The following is a 17,874-nucleotide window of genomic DNA, read 5'->3' as shown; positions in this document are numbered from 1 at the left end:
CTGAACCTTTTTTTTAAAATTACCATTCTATTTTCTTAGTGGAGGTACTGACGATGGAATCCAGGACCTCATGCATGTGCTCTACCACTGAGCCATACCCCCAACCCCAGAACTCACTTATTCTGAAAGCCACATAAGGGCAGGGAGTATATTTAATTAAAGTATGGTCTCCAGGATATTTGGGGCATTTTCCGTGGGCCTACAGAAACAGGCTAGGTGAGGAGTTTTACCCATGAAATTAGTTTAAGATTTAGAATTGATACCATCTACACACTCTTCTCTTGTTCGTGGGGGTGGGGGGTGGGCAGGGGAGATTATAGATATCTGTGTTGGGAAGTCACATAACAAGAGGATGCCAGCTTATTTGAAAAACGGGAAATTCGGGAAAGAATTTAGTTCACGACTGCTTTCACTGTGAAGCAGCTGTGGCTTTTCTGAGCAGCGAAGTCTGTCTTGGTGGGAGGAGAGTTGAGCTCGTCAAGACCTCAGACATCTGCTTGCTTCAGAGGTAGGTCTGATTTCCTTTTATTTTTATTCTTTTTTTTTTTTAACACATCAGCTCGTGGTTAGGATAAATTATAAGCTTGTTCGCGTCATGGGTGGGTTTTCACTCCGGCATAGTTGTAGCTAGATGGGACGGAGTGTAGGAGCTTCGGAATAAGGTTTCCTTTAAAGCAGCAATTCGGCTGCCCCGCATTCAGTGTGCGCCCCGCATTCAGTGCGCGCCGCCTGCGGCTCGGGCGCCGTCCTGGTCCAAGAGGCAGGCGGGGTTCTCGGGGGTCTCCTCGGCACCGAGGTCCGCGTGGAAGCCCTTGAGGGCCCAAACCCGGTACCGCTTCCTCCGGTTCAGCTTATAGATGCGAATCCTTTCTTTTTCGGCCTCTGGGTCGGCGAGAGCTCCATCCCAACGCAGACTTTCGTTGACCCGGTTGGAAAGGTTCTCTTCTATTTCGGCAAAGCCGGGGAGACGTGCGGCGGAGGAGTAAGAAGGGGTGAGCTTGCTTTCATCCCTGTCCTGTCTGTGCTCCGGCCCCGCCCTGTGATCTTTGCTGGGGCTTAAGATGTCATGGAAGGATGAAGACAGCTGCTGATTCTTCAGGGTTCGACTCTGATGTTTATCTGCTGAACAGATGGGTAGTGTGAGCGTTTGTGGTGCCTGCTCTCAGCCTGCTCAGAGACGATGCCCAAACCACCAAAGATGTAAAAGGGGAGTGGAGGCCCCTCCTCACCTAGGGCTCAGGTGGCCAATCCCACCAGCCTCCTACACACCCACTGCCTAGATGCTTTGGGTTGTCATTTTGGGTAGCGAGGAACTGTTTATCCAGCACGTCCTATGAGCCAGGTCCTCTGGGTAAAGGCTATCAGCCCTGTTTACCAAGTGGGGAAAGAGACTCCAAGTTTCAGTCTCTTGCCAATGTCACACAGCAGGTGACAGAGCCAGGATCTGAACACAGGCCTGACTCCCAGTGCCCTGTTCTTTCCGTGTGGCACCCCCCTCTTCTTCTCTCCACATGCTCACCAGGGTAAGTTCCAGTTCTGGGAGTCTGTGACTTACACCTAGTCTAGACACTTTATGATGGAAGAAATGGAGAACAAGAGGAAAGCTTCCTAAATCTGACTCCCAAAAGCATTCTGCCAAGCCAGGAAATATGTCTGCTGTGTGGCTTGTACTGATTTTTGGAAAAATATTAATAGAATTTCTGAATTATGTAACATGCATATAAAACACTACAAATTGTGATTCCTTCATCAGATCATCCTATTCGGGGGGGGGGGGGGAATCTCCTTCTGCCCACCAAAAAAAAAAAAAATACAAAACCTCTCTTGATATTTCTATACCTTCCCACTACCCAACAATTATTTGGTGTCCCCTGCTGACAGTATAAGGTACATGCCACTGTAATTTCTAGAGTCAGAAGCTAAGCCCCAAAGATAATAAATTTCCTAATCTGGTTTGGCAGCTACACATGGGGCTTTTGGACCTAAACTCTAGAATTGTTTTCTTGCCTTTTTATTACTATTCCACCTGAAGAAGGAATTATAGTCTGCCCAATGCTCCCTTCCCCATACTGCAAGGCTGATATAGGAAAGGATGCTTTTCCATCTGCCTCCAGCCAGCCAGGGGTGCCGGCTCTGCACAGAAAGGACCAGGGCCCAGAAACTTGAACCCAGGACTAGCTGTGCCGGAGGTCAGGCCCGTTGTGCCAGGGTCAATGAGAGCCACCTCTCCGACAAGAGACCCTGAAGTGGACCACACAAGACACAGTGGAGACTTACAGCACCCAAGGACAGACACATTCTCTCTCCGTAAAGTGAGTGCTCAGGGCCTTTGTTGTGACACTAGCGGGTTCTATGAGAGGAGCTCAGTGAGCTATAGGGACTCTGTGGGTCTGTGACAGTTGTTGGTGTGTGTACACCTGTGAAGTGTCCCCGGGAGAGCCTGGAGTGAGAACCCCGTGTGTGTGATTATATGTGTGCAGGAGGGGTCTATGCGGGTGAGTGTGTACCAGAGTGTCTGCTTGTTTGTGCAGACTGTGAATGTGTGTGCCTGCTGGGGTATCTGTGCTTTAGTTTTGTTTGGTAGTTATAGTGATATAAGCGGGTGTTTTTGAGGGTGTTGGGGATTACAAGAGAGTGTGCAGCTGTGACTGGTGTGATGGTGTATGCTGTCAAAGGCTAGCCTTGGTGAATGAGGGAAGGGGGAGGATGGTCTGTGCTGGGAGGATACTTTATATGCATGTCCTGAGTGTCAACACAGCATCCAGAAGCAGGTGCCCTAATGTATGAGGGCATAAGGAGGGTCTCTAGGTGGAAGGCAAGAGTCTGCGATTCTGTGTGTGAGTGGCTGTCACTAGTGCCTTAGTATCTTTGGGTTGGGAAAGTCTGTGTGTGAAGATAAAGGCATCTCTGTAGGAGGGTTTGAGATTTCTGTACAGAAGGTATGGATGTTAGGATTTTGAATTTGGACTTAGGGATTAAGAAAGTTGAATGAATGTGTAAAGCTAGGAGTCACAGTGTTGGGTGGGGAGGCCCTGTGGGGATAACACTGAGTATCTGTGGGTTGTCTCTGTGTGGGGTTAAGGGTCTCCATGGTTGTTGAGAATTCTCGACGCAGGATTTGGGGTCTCTGTGGACAAGGGTGATCTCTATGGGTAGGGCTGGAGCATCACTGTGCAGCGGTAAGTGGTATGTGCCGGGAGCGGGAGGACCTCTGACTGGGACTGGCAAGTTTCTGTTTCTGGGCTGACGTGGTCCCCAAGTAGATGGGGGCGGGGAGGGTCTCTGAGAGGTGGGAGTGGGTGTCCATGGAGAAGAATCTCAGGTAGGGGATTTGAGGCTGCCGCGCTAGCTGCTCTTCTTACCGTCCCCCTTGCCCGACCCCTTGGCCTTTTTCTTCTTTTTCTTCTTTACTTTCCGTTTGGTCAGTTCTGAGGCGCAGCCTGCGATGGGGGGCAGTCTGGACCCATGCGAGCCCGCCTTGCCGCCCTCTTGCTCCTCCTCCTCGTCCCCGCTGTCCTCGCCCTCCTCACCATACCCCGACGCCCCGGTCCCACCACCACCCTTCATCCGCCCGCGGGGCCAACCCCCAGCGCCCGGGGCAGCCCGAGACCCGCAGCTGCAGCTGAGTCCGCGGCTCCCGGCGAAAAGAACCCGGCCAGAGCCACGCGTCTCCATGGCGACCGCCGCGCACCGCGCGTGCGCATTCCGGAGGCTGTCGCCCAGGAGCCGCTGTAGACGCAGATGTGCGCGTGCGTATTTCGGCCTGAGCGCTTGGCGTGGTCGGCGGTGCCAAGGGGAAGAGAGGGTAGAGGTTCTGAATGTTTGGGCTGACGGACATCTCGTCCACTCCTGCGCATGTTTAAATGCTGTGTGTTCTCTCCTAAATTTTTACCCCCTGAGTTCAAATTTTGTACATCTACCCTGGCCTTTCAAGCCCATGACCAAACAAACTCACTTCTCCATCATTCTCCATCTCTGTGACAGAAACAGAGGGTCAGGCCAGAGACCTGGCAGCCTTCCTTGCCCCCACTCTCTCCCTGTGCGCTCACCTAGGGCAGGGCTGACCACCACAGGTAGGACTTGAACTTCTGGACGCCCTTCTTAAGTGGTCTCTGCTTCCAAACACGCCCACAAATTCTTTATCCACCCATTTGCTAGAATGAACTTCTTAAGATGATGGACAATTTCACTCTCTTGCTTAAAAGCCTCCAATGGGGCCCCATCACAAGCAGTATCAAGACTGAACTTTAGTGTGACTTAAGGCCTGGTGGAAGCTTTAACCTTTTCTTTCCAGGTTTATCCACTAGACTGTATTTTACAAACATGGCTGCAATGACATCTGTCATCCCACTTGCTCTTCTAGAATCTTGCCGCAACAAGAGACAGTCTAATTCCACTCCCTTTCAATCTAGGTGGGTTGGTGGACCCACTTGTTACCACTAGTATGTGGCGAAAGTGACACTATGTGACTTCTTAGGCCAGGTCATAAAAGAGAACGCATATCCACGTGGTTAGCAGAAGACTTGCTCCTGGAGACCTGAACCTCCTGGTAAGAAGTCTGAGTGCCCCCAGGAAGCCCAAACTAGAGCACATGGAGAGACCCTAAGAATATACGGAAGGAGAGAGAGAGAGATGTCCCAGCTGCTCCAGGCCCCATTTTCCCACCTCCAGCTGTAGTCAGACTGTAACAGCAGGAGAGACTCCCCAACCAGCCCTACCCAGACAATTCCTCAATTCCTGACCCAAGGAAACTATGAGAAATAAATAAATGATTGTAATTGTTTTAAGTTACTAAGTTTTGGGGTGATAAGTTACGGAGCAGTAGAAAGCTGGAACATCAGTCTTTGATTTTAGCCATTCTAGTATTTATGAAGTCGTGTTTTCCTGTGGTTTTAAGTGCCATTTCCCTGATGACTAATGTTGTTGAGCACTTTTTAAACTGTTTATTGGCCTTTTGTATAACTTACTTTGTAAAGTGTCTGTTGAAATCTTCTCCCATTTTGTCCCTGAATGTTTATATTTTTATTATTGATTTGTAAAAGCTTTTTACATGTCTTGGATATACATCCTTTGTCAGGTATATTGCTGCAAAGATTTTTTTTTCCAGGTCTGCAGCTTGTCAATTCATTTTCTTAGTGGTGTCTTTTGATAAGCAGAAATTTTATATTCTGATGAAACCATTTAAAATTTTGTTCTTTTTGTATATGCGCCCAGAAACCTTTCCCTGCTTCTAGGTCACAAAGATAGTCTTCTGTTTTCTTTAAGAAGCTTTATAGTTCTGGGGTTTTAGGTTAGGTTCACAATCCTTCTCAAATAAATTTTGTGGATAAAGTCAGATAGGGATCAAGATTCATTTTTTTCCCAAAGAGATTTCCAGTTGTTCCAGCAATTTTCATTGAAAAGACATCCCTTTCCCCATTGACTTCACATGACATTTTTGTAGAAAATCGATTAACTGTCTGTGTGTAACTCTATTTCTGGGCTCTATTCTGTTCCATTAAGTTATTTGTCTTTTCCTTACAACAATACCACACTGTTCTGATTATTGTGGCTTTATAAGTCTTTTTTTTTTATTTTGTTGGGGGAGGTAATTAGGTTTATTTATTTATTAATGGAGGTACTGGGGATTGAACCCAGGATCTCGTGCATGCTAAGCAGGCACTCTACCACTGAGCTATACCCTCCCCGCCTGTAAGTCATGATATTAAACAGTGTTAAGTCCCCCAACTTCGTTCTTTTTGAAGGTTGTTTTGACTATTCTAGAGCCCTTGCTTTTCCATATACTTTTTCAAGTCATCTTGTTTATTTCTTCAAAATAGCCAGCTGCGATTTGTATGGGGAGGGCATCAAATCTATAAATTTTGTCACTCCTAGTACTCCATAGTGACAGTCATTATTACTGATCCACACACAGGCATGGATAAACACATTGCTCTGTAAAGGGCCTTTCTGTTTTTCTGTTTTCCTCAGTCGCTCATCCATTGTCAAGCTCCCTAAAGTTTCCAGCACAGCTCTGCACACAGCGAGTACTTGAAATCTTTCCTCGCTTGTCTGCTTTTGTCCCCAGAAGCTAAGTGAAATGTAAATGACAGAGGTCCTGTGTGTAAATGACCACCTGCTAGTGCAGATGTATGCAGTTTGCTTTCCAGATGCTCTACCCTACTTACCCTGGTGGTTGCAGACAGGTGCTTACAAAGAGCGGCTACCCTCCTTTTCCAAGAAAGGCTGGCCTGTCTTCCCTCTCGGCCAGTCCTCTTTGCCTGGATGCTTATCTAGCATGAGGCAGCTTGACCACTTCTCTTCCCACTTTTAATGAAGGTTGCACCGAGGTTATGTTGAGCCAGCCAGTCAACTTTGAGAGAGAAAATTCACATCCAGCAAAGGAATACATTTTTAAAAATTATCATAAAAGGCCCTTGCAAGCAGAGCGAGCTAGGACAAGTGTATCCCTTTTTGACAGATGAGGAAACAGAGATGCACAGGGACCCACTCACCTCTTAGTGCTACTTAGCTACCACTGTGGGCCAGGAATCCACATCCCCATCTTGTGGGAGAGCAGTCAGCTTTACAGTGATGTTCATTGACCAGCAGAAAAGATGATGGTATTTTCATTGTTTGTTTCAGCTTCCTTGTTTACACTTTCTCTTTGCAGTTTCAGCAGCTGTTACTGTTTTGAGCAGGTAGTTGCTGAGGTTTCTTTCTTATGATGATCAGTTGGCCCCTTTGGCCAGTGTTGACATGGCATGCTTGGGTAGAGCTTGCAGCTCTGTCCTTTCCTGCTGCCTGCTCAGCCCAGGTCGCCCCAGCTGGCTGGGCTGCTGGCGCCGGCTCCCTGCTCTCTGCTGCCCACTTTCTCCACGCTGTCATTTCCTTCCCCTAGGGAGGCAGGCATGTCCACTCTCCAGCAGCACCAGCCTTAGACTCGGGCAAGTAGGCCCGCCCTGGGCCTTGTGCTTCACAGGACCCTGCTCTGACTCTCCCCCAGCTGTATCCCTCCCTAAGGGACAGGAAGTCTGGAAATCAAGGGGTCCTGCCCACCCAGCACCTCCCACTCCTCCCCCAACTTCTAACCCACAATCTGAGTTCCTGGCACCTAGGAATTTCTTGCCCAAAGGGCCCCTGCCTGCTTGTAGGACCTCATTCCTGAGCCCATCTTCTCGAGTAGCCCTGGGCCGAGGGCAGCATAGGTAGAAACTCAACAGGCAGGCTGAGGTGTCCAGACCTGCGCATTCAAGGGCCTTCTCAGTGTAGGATGGAGCTGAGTCAGAAGAGGAGGGGGCAGGCTGTGGACTGGGTGCAGAACTCCAGAGAGCCTGCAATTCTCAGTTTAAACCTGGCCTTCCAGACTGGTATGAAGGTCTGTTTGTCAAGGTGAGAAGATGGGACGTATTTTATTTAACAGTATGCCAATTTATTTCATAACTTTTAATATTTAGACATCTGGCATGTGGGCCTCCATTTCTACTCTTGCCCCGGCTTTGCAACTGTTAAGAGTAGGCTTGCCCTTTATTTTTCCTCCTCTTATAACCCACTCCAACTGCTTCCTGATCTTCATTTCATACCTCCTGGTCCCTTAAAAAAGAAAAGAAAAGAAAAACCCTACAACCTATTGAATAAATTGCATTATATCCATGTGGCGGGCAACTGGGGAGCTTCTAAAGCAGAATGAGGCAGCCTGATTTAGGCTGATTCGAGACAAAGGCCAAGAGAGTGTCTGTGAAGAGGAGAGCTTTATGAATGGTTTGCTCACACCTGCTACCCTCTCCTCACTTCCCTGCAGCCGCACTCACCATCCTGCTATTTCTCCTATGTAGTTACAGTTTCTTGCTAAGGATCCCTGCTTCCAAGATTCGTAGTTGCAGCCCTGGTCCCGGAGCTGCTTCTTCAACTGGAGAGGTAGCCTTTCAAATAGGATGTTCATTCACCTTGGAACTGGTATTCACAAAGCAGGCACTCTGTCGGCCAGTCGAGAGCTGTTTACGGGGCACTGTCCAAGTGACAGCAGAAGCCAGCAGCTCCTCACACTGTTCCAGGGTCGGTCCTGGGGGAAAAGAGGCTCCCTGCCTGTGCCTATCTCCTCCTTGCATTCCCCAGGCAGCATGACCCCATGTCAACCACTTCTGTGTTATTCTGGAACTTTTCTGGGCATTGCCTTCCCCCTTAGAGTGTTTCTCTGACATCGCTGAGAAGACATCGCAGGTATTTCAGGTTTCAAGATTATTTTTTGTCCTTTAGTCATAGTGGCAGTTTCAATTAATATCATATAACAAGCTAGTAAATACCCCTCAAATGGAAATTCTCTAGTCCAAAGTCCCAGTAGTCATGGCTGGGAGGTGCTCACAGACCAAAGCCCAGTCTACACTCCATAAAGGGCTGGCACACAGAGTATTTTGGAGTTGTAATCAACATACAAGATTATATCAGTTTCAGGTGTACAATAATAATTCAGTATTTTTATACATTGTGAAAGGATCTCTGCAATAAGATGGATGAAGATGTAGCACATGCACACACACACGCACACACAATGGAATATTACTCAGCCATAAAAAGAATGAAATCTTGTCATTTAGCCACAACATGGGTGGACCTAGAGGGTATCATGCAAAGTGAAATAATTCAGACAGACAAAAACAAATACTGTATGACTTCACTTATATGTGGAATCTAAAAAAAAACCCAAACAAACAAACAAACAAAACAGAAAGAGAGTCTTAGATACAGAGAACAAACTGGTGGTTGCCAGAGGGGAGGTGGGCAGAGGGATGGATGAAATAGGTGAAAAGGATTAAGAGGTACCAACGTCCAGCTATAAAATAAATGTCATAGAATTTCTCCCTACCAGCGCTCCAACTTTTGCTCCACACCGTGTGGGCTCCAGTATCTTGTTGGGGCCCGTTTAGTGTGTCCAAGTAATATGGCTTGAAGGGTGGCATTGCACGCCTTCTGTTTTATAGTACGAGGTGGGGAACATTCTCCAGTCAGATACATGTCCATCTCCCCCTAGTACAACCAGGTCTCTACACAAACACTCACTCCACACGAAGCCTGTTCGAACATTTCAGTTCTCCTACAAACTCTCACCTTAATTCCATCAGCCCTCATATTCCTGTGGACTTTATCACCAGGCTTTGGTTTTATAATACTGGGTAGAGGAAGTACTCCCCAGCCAGACGTAATATCCATTCCCATAAAACATTCAGATAAAGGAGACGCAACTTTACATAGAGCCTGTTTAAACATTCCAACTTTCATAACCCCATCAGCCCTCACATTTTTATGTTTTCGTAGTCTAATTGCAGCATGGAGCTTTGCCCAGGGGCTTTCCTACCGCAGTTCGTGGGGCTCCTACCTAAAGGACTTCCAGAAACTTCTCTTCTCTGCCTCCTGACCATTTTACCACCTAAAGTGCAAAAGGCCTGGGCCCCTGGCAATATGTCAGGCCACCTTGGCTCATTCCTCAACCTTTATCTCGATGTATCTATCTAACGGCTGCTCCAAGGCACTGCTGGTCAGGTTTCTAGTTAAAATCTCTGCCTTCTGGCTTTTTACCTTTCTCCAAATTGGAGTCAATAGAGTGGACCTGTTTGGTGTCTTTTAAATTTGGAGAACCAGCAGGGAGTCCCTTTGGCCCACCCAACCCTTGGTAGTGCTGCATTAAGACCTTTGTTTTAACTCCATTGATGTCTTCATCCCATTTTCTAATAACCGTTTCACCCTGTGGGGATGAGTCTCTGTGTGACTCTCCCTTTCTGTTTCCTCTTTGTTTTGCTCCTAACAATGTGTGCTTTATTTACCTTATTTCTTAATCACCATTTAAAAGTGCTCACCATGCTTAAACCAGTCCCTTGCCTCTCTCTAACTTTCCCCATTCTCTCATTAATTAACATAATGTTTTTTTTTATTAGTGGAAGACTCATGAGGGAAAACCAAGACAGCAAATGCGATAAAGCTTCCTGAACTGCCGCTGGGTTTTGCAGCAGTAAGGTTCTATGAGGTACTCTTAGAAAAGGCACCCCATTAACCACAGCATTGACCATGAACTGGGTACTAGACATATTTGGTGGGTGACTCTCAGCCATCATAAAGCCCGTCCCACGTGGCTTATATCAAAACACATGAGCTGCTTCATCTGACGGCACACCACCTGACATTTACAGGGAAAGATGGATGGTCCCCCTTCTCAATGTATACAGGTCTTACAGTGGCTCTTCTCTAGTCCACCAGGCTGGCTGTTCTGGCAGGAAGAAGCTGCTTTTAAAATATATATATATATATATTTTATTGATTGATTTTGTTTGTTTGTTTTGGGGGGAGAGATAGTTAGGTTTATTTATTTATTTAATGGAGGTACTGGGGATTGAACCGAGGACTGCATGCGTGCTTAGCACGCGCTCTACCACTGAGCTATATACACCCTTCCCCCTAGAAGCTGCTTTTGCACCCAGATCACATATAGTCATCTGTAATTACCTGTACCAATGATGCTGACCTGCAAAATGAGACCACTCCTTCACATTATACCCTCTGCCTTCAGTAGTTCCGTGGCTTTGCCTTCCTCCCATGCTGAGTATGTTCTTGGTATCTTCTTTAAGAAGCCTCAAAGGTACTTTCTGTTGTCACTGCATAATTTTCCTCTTGTGGGGTGGCTTTGAGGCTGGTGGCCAAAGTTGAGACTGACCCCCCTCCCCAAATCTGCACTTGGTCTATCATCAAAGCCCAAACCAGAATGCTCTTTAATTTCATTTTAGCGGTTCCAGGTAACAATAGCCAAGGGAGAGAATGTTTTGCCTTTTCCTTACTAGTTTGCATTTCCTTACACATCCAGTGAACCAGCTCCCTGGGAAGGGCCTCGGCTCTAAGTCCCATTGGTCACTTTTACCTTTAGTAACTGCTGCTGCACAGCTGCTGCTTCACACCCTGGGTGACCACGCAGCCACCCAGGGATCAAAGGTTCCTCAGCCCCCACACTTTCGCCCTTTGTCTTCCCAAACCCTTTTCCCATGAGCCAGAGCCATTCCAGCAAATCCCACCTCTCTGACACCAACAAAAGGAACACTTTTCTTTGTATCCTTTAGTCACACAATACTCATGTCGCCAGATATGTGGGGTTTTCCACATTAAGCAATTCTCGGCAGATACAGCCTAGATGACCTACAATTTAAGTCAGTTTTGATACTAACTGCCCAGGGTTAGTGCGGACCCCACAGAATAAGGGCTCAGTCACACAAGACTGTCCCTGTCCCATTCAGATGCTGGTTGCAAGTCCAGTACTTCTGACTGACTGGTTATAAATGGGGGGTTCCCGTGACCCCCTTCTCAGGTTCAAGAATTTGCTAGAATGGCTCACAGAACCCAGGGAAACAGTTTACTTACTATCACCAATTTATCATAAAGGCTATATTAAAGGATACAGGTGAATGGCCAGATGAAGAGATGCACAGGGCAAGGTCTGTGGGAAGGGGTGCGGAGTTCCCATGGCCTCTCTGGGTACACCATCTTCCCAGCAGCTTGATTCACCAGCTAGGAAGTTCTCCAAACCCCTTCAGTTAGGGTTATTATGGAAGCTTCATAATGTAAGCATGATTGATCAAATTATTGGCTATTGATGATTAAGTCAATCTCCAGAGGTCACCCTCTAATCACAAGGTTGGTTCCCATAGCAACCAGCTCACCCATCCTTCCGGGCTTCTCAAAAGTCACCGAAGGAACAGAAACTCGGGTGTAGGGGCTTGTTCTGAATGACAAAAGATGCTCCTTCCACCTTGATCACTCTGGAGCTGCTTCAGGAGCCTGGGACAAAAACTATTTTAATAACAGCTGATCCTATAGCTCTTAATCACATAGAAATGAGAGGGTGTTTTTAGGAGCTCTGGCCTGGGACCAGGAAGAAGACCAAAATATATATTTCTTCTTATATCACAGCATAACAGAGGGAAAGAGGCAAATCCCCCATGTAGAGGAATTCCAAATAAATCATGTAGCTTCTCCACCCTAAAGGAGGGGAGAACATACACTCCTTGCATGTGGGCTGTGTATTGTGACTTCCAGGGAGAGAGTAACTTTGCAGTGGAGAAACTTGACAAATACTACCTCTGCTAGGTGATCAAGGTCAACATCACCAATGATAAAACATTGAGTAGTGGGTACTCTTGATATGACGTGATGAAAATGCCTCTTTGCCTCTACTGTCTTCCTCCCAAAACTCATAGCCCCAGTGGAACCATGAGAAGAACATCAGGCAGATTACAATAGTGGAACATTGTGCACTATAACTGACCTGTACTTCTCAAAACTGTCAAGGTCATCAAAAACAAGGAAAGTCTGAGAAACTGTCACAGTTAAGAGGAGCCTAAGGAAACATGGTAGCTAAACATAATGTGATATCTTGGATGGAATCCTGGAACATAAACAGGATTTTTGGCAGATACTAAGGAAATCTGAATAAATTGTAGACTTTTGTTAATAATAATGATTCAATATCGATTCATTAGAAGCAAATGCACCATACTGATGTCACATGTTAATAATGAGACTGTGTGTGTGTGTGGTGGGGGGAGGGAGATATGGGAACTCTATTTTATCTGCTTAATTTTTCTGTACATTGTAAAAATTAATGAAGGGATACCTCATTAATATGGAGTCAGGAAGTCAGAAGGGGAACTGTCACCCACATACCATTCAACGTAAATGCAGATCCCAACAGGAAGAGGTGTACCTTGTATGGCAGGAGGTACTACACTACTATGGCCAGCAGGAGGAAGAAAGATTTTCTCCTTGCCTGGCAACAGCTCAGCCAATGAGAGATGGTTAAGACTCAGCCAATGAAAAGCCACTATACTTTGAACTCCCAGTTTCTTCCTATGGACTTTTTGTTTATAACAGCCCCTCCCATCTTCTCCTTCTCCTCTATAAAAGAACTTCCTCTCCTTTGCTCGTGCTTCACCATAGTTACATGTTCCAAATTGCAATTCTGTGCTGCTCCTGAATAAGCACCCTTTGCTTGTAAAATAACCAGCTGTTTTATTGGTTTAGGTTAACAAAATTTAAAACTGTTCTAAAAATAGTTTTTTACTTTTTTTTTTTTTAAGGCAAAATGGGGAGGAAAAAAAAGTACTGTTGAACTCCAAAGGTGTCAGAGCAGGGAAGGTGAGGGATTGGAAACCCCTCCACCTCATCAGTATACACTTCATAGGGGGCTGGGGCATTTATAGAAATGTCCTGGGCTGCCTGTATTTCCAAACCAACCTGGAGAGATCCAGTTTGGGAAGCCAAAAGTGAGGGTTTCTGGGTCCTCTAAATGATCCGGTGGCCAAAGGGTACTAGCCATTGGGGCCCTGGATCACTAAGGACACTGGAAATTCTTGGCTTCTTGAGGGGGTGTCCTGCCACCTAACTTGTCCACACTGCCTGCTCCCTATCTCCAACCTTCTGAAAGTGTCATAGGAAACAGATAGAAGGAGCTGTGGTTTATAGGACCAAAAGAACACCATACACCTTGAATTAAGAAGAGTTTGAGCTTTAACCACTAATTCTTGCCAGCGTGTCTCTGGGCACATAAATGAGCACATCTGTAACCTGAGGACATGAATATCTGTGCCACAGATAATTACATCAATCAGTGGCACTTGGAAATCTATAAAACTCTATAACGAGGATGCATTTTATTCATAAAGTCTTCTGTTAGCAAGCAGTTCCAACTGTGAGTGAATCTGTGGAAGATAATGTCTATATACCTTTGTCTCACAGACTCAACAGAAAAGAAGCATGTCTTCTTCACACACCTGCACCTAGGTTGCTGATTTTCTTTACTTCTTTTTTCTTTTTAATTAATTATTTATTTTTGTTTTTGTTTTGGGGGAGGTAATTAGGTTTTATTTATTTACTTATTTATTTTAACGGAGGTACTGAGGATTGCACCCAGGACCCTGTGCATGCCAAACATGTGCTCTACCACTGAGCTATAGCCTCCCCTCCAATTCCCTTTACTTCTTGATGGTGCCTCAGAATTCAGACCCAAGACTGGAAACAACTAGCTGGCTACAATCTGCATCCTTAGCAGTGTGTTCGAGACCCTTTTCATACTGGTCCCGACTCACAATTCTGGGCTTGTTTTCTGCTTCACCTCCCCGTTCTCCACTCCCAACTTTTCAACATTCTCTTTCCTGCCTTCTCTGTGCCTTTGCACCTGCGGTCCCTTCTACCTGCAATGTCCTTTCCCATCTGGCCCACCTGGCAAACTCCTACTCCTTTGAGTTTCTGAACAAGTGTTTCCTCAAAAAAGCCCCCGCTGAGCCCTGCCACACTCTAGTTCACGCCTCTGTGTTTCTTCTGTATCTTACGCAGCCTCGGGGTAGGATAGCGTAGTGGTTCCACCACTACCTGGCTGGACGACCTTGGGTATATTTCTTAAGGTGTTTATGCTCAACTTTCATAGCAGAAAAATGGAGATAAACGATGTCCTATGTCCATGGTACCTGTCTATCGGGTGATCTCCACCGTCCAGAGATTATTTCATGTTTTTGTTTTCCCTGCTGAACCGTGAGGTTCTTGAAGACCAGGTGTTTTACCCATCTTCTTCATGTAGCAGATTTCAGTGCCCCTCCAAGTTGCACACCTGCTGTGGTCTCAGGAACACCGGGCCTTTTTGGCAGTGTGGGGAGCCAATTTGCAGAAGCAACCAAAGGAAATTTGGGAAAGATTTCTTAATAACTAGGATGTCAGTTGGGGCTCCCCTAAGTCTGGAAATCAAAGCAGGTCCCATCCCTAATACGAAGCCTTTACTCTCCCGTGACTCCCTGCCTTGAGCCCTACTGGGTATTTGTTGTTCTGCACTCTCCTCAACACTTTCTTTGAGTTGTCCACCAAAATCCACTCACACAGAAGTGTCAGAGAGAAAAGCAGACCTTGCTGAGGATTTTGTAGGGGAGCTACCCATTTTTTCTTCTGCAATGTCTAATTTGCCATTATAGACTTCATGTCTAGAAGTTCAGATGGGGTCTTTTGTTTTTTTTACTTCCATATCTGTACTTAACATATTCAAGTTTTCCTCTAGCTTCTTGAGCATATGAAATAACGGCCTTAATAACTATTTCAGTGCCCTTATCTACAATTCTGTCATCTGTGTTGTGTCTGAATCAGTTTCAATGAATGAGTTTTCTCTTCTTATGAGTTGCATTTTCCTGCTTCTTTGTGTGCCTGGTAATGTTTTTATGGGATGCCAGACACTATCAATTTTACCTTGTTGGGTTCAGGATATTTTTGAATTCCTATAAACATTCTTGAACTTGGTTGTGGCTGTTAACTTACCTGGAAAGAGTTTGATCCTTTCCACTTTTGATTTTAAGCTTTCTTAGGTGGGGCCAGAACTGGATTTCTGGACTTAGTCTAAGGTTAATTTTTTCTAGTCCTGAGGCAAGACTCAGGATTCTAACTAGTGGCCCCTGAACTGTGATGTTTTCCACTTTGGCTGTTGGGAACAGGCATTATTCTGCCCTGTGGCGGCCCTGGGAGCTGTTCCCACTAATCCTTTTGGGTGGTTGACCCTCCCAGCCCCAGAAGCTTTCTCCCACATCCGTACTGAGCAGTACTCACTGAGTTCTCAGGGCAGGGGGACCTTCTGCAGCCCTCTAGATTTCTCTCTCTCTGCATCTCTCTCCTCTCTAATACTCTGCCCTGCGAACTCTAGCTGGTTTCATTTCCCCAGACTCCAGCTCTGTCTCTTCCATTCAGGTTAACCACTAGACTCTGCCTATTTCTCCTTCTCGGAACCATGGCCTGGACTCTCTCTAGGCAGTAACAGGGTTCACCTTGCTGTTTCCTCTCTCCTGAGGATCACTCCCCTTTGCTGCCTGATGTCCAATGTCTTGAATGTTGTTGTTTTATATGTTTTGCCTGATATTTTAATGGTTTCAGGCATGAAGCTGACTCTGTTTCCTGTTACTCCATCCTGAAGGAAGCAGAAGTCTGGGTAAAAATATTCTTATTTGATTGTGTAAAGAATTTGTTGAACAAATTCAACTTGATGCGGCTGAAGCAGGAAATTACCTTGTTTTTCTCAAGGGAGGAAGGAGGAGAGCTCCTTTCTCTCCCTCCCTTAATCTTTTTTCTGTTTTGATCTCCTCCAGATTAGAGCATTTAGGGTTTCTCCAGGAAGCCCTACGCGATATGTTCTCTTGCTCCCTCTGAGCATCTCCCCCCATGCCGTATCCCGCAGCCTCTGATGACCAAGGTTCCCTTGCCCTACCAGCCACTTTCTTGGAGAGGAACTTCTTCAAGACTGAACCCAGCTCTCTTACACAGCCTCCTCTCGGTCTTTAGCAAACTCCTCTGGCCTAATACTGGAAATGCAGGCCTGCCCTACCCTACCCTACCCTACCCACTACTGCAAGTACCAAGCAGCCCTCCCCTCCATAATTCTCTAGGCTAGGAAGAGACACCAGGCTCTAGGCCAATGGCTCTTAATGATAGGAGGTGGGGGTAGGAGGGTAGACCCTCTTGGGATCATTCACAACACCTGGAGACTGTTTGTCACAACTGGGGAGTGGGTGGCCAGGGACGCTGCAAAACACGTTACAATGCACAGGACAGCCCCTCCCCACTAGGTAGGATTAACTAGCCCAAAATGTCAACAGAGCTGTGGCTGGGTGACCGTGTTCTAGGTTCATGTCGGCCCCCAAATCTCCAGGAGGCAAAGTCAACTCCTCTAAACGTCTTTGCTCACCACACTTTCCTCCCGGAGCTACGGAGTGTCACCAGCTCAGCCCACATCTGCGGGGGAGTGTGAGATGCCCATCTTCCGGGCACCCTCAGTTTCTCGAAGGGGTTTTCTGCTTTTCTTGCCCCATTATCCCATAAATCCATTTGAAGAAAGAGAAGCCATGAGCTTGTTTGGACTAAGTTGCAAAAACAGAGGTGAGGCGGCCATTTTGAACTTCACAGTGGAGGGGTGGGGGGTGGGCGCTCTTTCCCACGCTTTAAAAAGAGGTGTTGTCAAAACAAAGGGCCTCATCAGCAGACTCTTGCCATGACCTTGGGGTGAGAGGCTGCGTGGCAGCTCGTGGTTCGTTGAGGGTGGTGTGTCCCTGTATGGTGGTGTGCGCACACGTGTGCAAGCGCGTATCCCTCTGCAGTGAGCATGACAGGACCCACCACCAAGAGGATGTGGTGATGATGGTGGGGCGGGGTGGAGAAATGGGCTGGGCCCAACGTACTGCCTCCTGCGCCAAGAGGAGGAACACTGGGCCAGGACAGGAGGAAACCTTTTTAATGGAGCTAGGAGGTTGTGTCTGCTCTCCCACATGAGCTACCCCAGGGCACAGCTAGACAAGTGCTGTTTTGTTACCGTCACTGGAACTACGCGGTGAAACCTGGGAAAACAAGGGTTAAGCGAAACAAGTGAGAATCCCCGGGGCCTGGCCGGAGCCTGGCACACAGGGAGGTGCGGGGAGGGGTTTGCTCAAGGAAGAATGGCTGGAGGTGGGGATTCACTTTGTCTGAGCCCCAAAGAGGTAGGCCAGGAAGAGGTGCCGCGGGGCGGCCACTTCAGCTCAGCGAAGCAGTCTTTTTCAGGTGGCTGGCAGTCCAAAGAGAGGCTGGGTCTTCCTAGAGATGGTGAGCGCTCTCTTACGGGCTGTGCAAGCAATGGTGTGAGCAACTCCTGGAGGGGTGGTTGTGGGGTGGGTCGTGAGCTAGGACCTGTAGAATCCCTGCAGCCTTGAGGTCATAAGGTTAGGGAGGTGATGATGGTGGTGAGCATGACTGAGCTCTTAGCGTGAACCAGGCCTAGAATCAGGGGCTTCCCCTATATGATCTCGTTCAGTCCTCGCCTCCCTTTAGCACATAAAGAAACCGAGGCTTAGCCACTAGCTACAA

At 47.0% G+C, this 17,874-nt stretch overlaps 1 protein-coding gene across 2 annotated transcripts; it reads right to left on the bottom strand.

Moving 5' to 3' along the window:
* Nucleotides 1-509: 509 nt before the first annotated feature.
* Nucleotides 510-3,675, bottom strand: LIAT1 (ligand of ATE1). Of its 2 annotated transcripts, none has more exons than XM_006214466.4 (2): nucleotides 3,363-3,675; nucleotides 510-1,119 (listed from the first exon to the last, which is right to left on the bottom strand). In XM_006214466.4, exons 1-2 carry the CDS (start codon nucleotides 3,673-3,675, stop codon nucleotides 716-718), a joined length of 717 nt encoding a protein of 238 aa, XP_006214528.2. In that variant the 3' UTR covers nucleotides 510-715. The 2 variants fall into 2 exon arrangements, with proteins under 2 accessions (XP_006214528.2, XP_072796148.1); XM_072940047.1 differs by having other exon boundaries at nucleotides 510-1,122; nucleotides 3,363-3,634.
* Between the last annotated feature and the right edge of the window lie 14,199 nt (nucleotides 3,676-17,874).

Source organism: Vicugna pacos, chromosome 16, assembly GCF_048564905.1.
Source record: "Vicugna pacos chromosome 16, VicPac4, whole genome shotgun sequence".
NCBI lineage: Eukaryota > Metazoa > Chordata > Mammalia > Artiodactyla > Camelidae > Vicugna > Vicugna pacos.
This window is presented reverse-complemented; position numbering and strand designations above follow the sequence as displayed.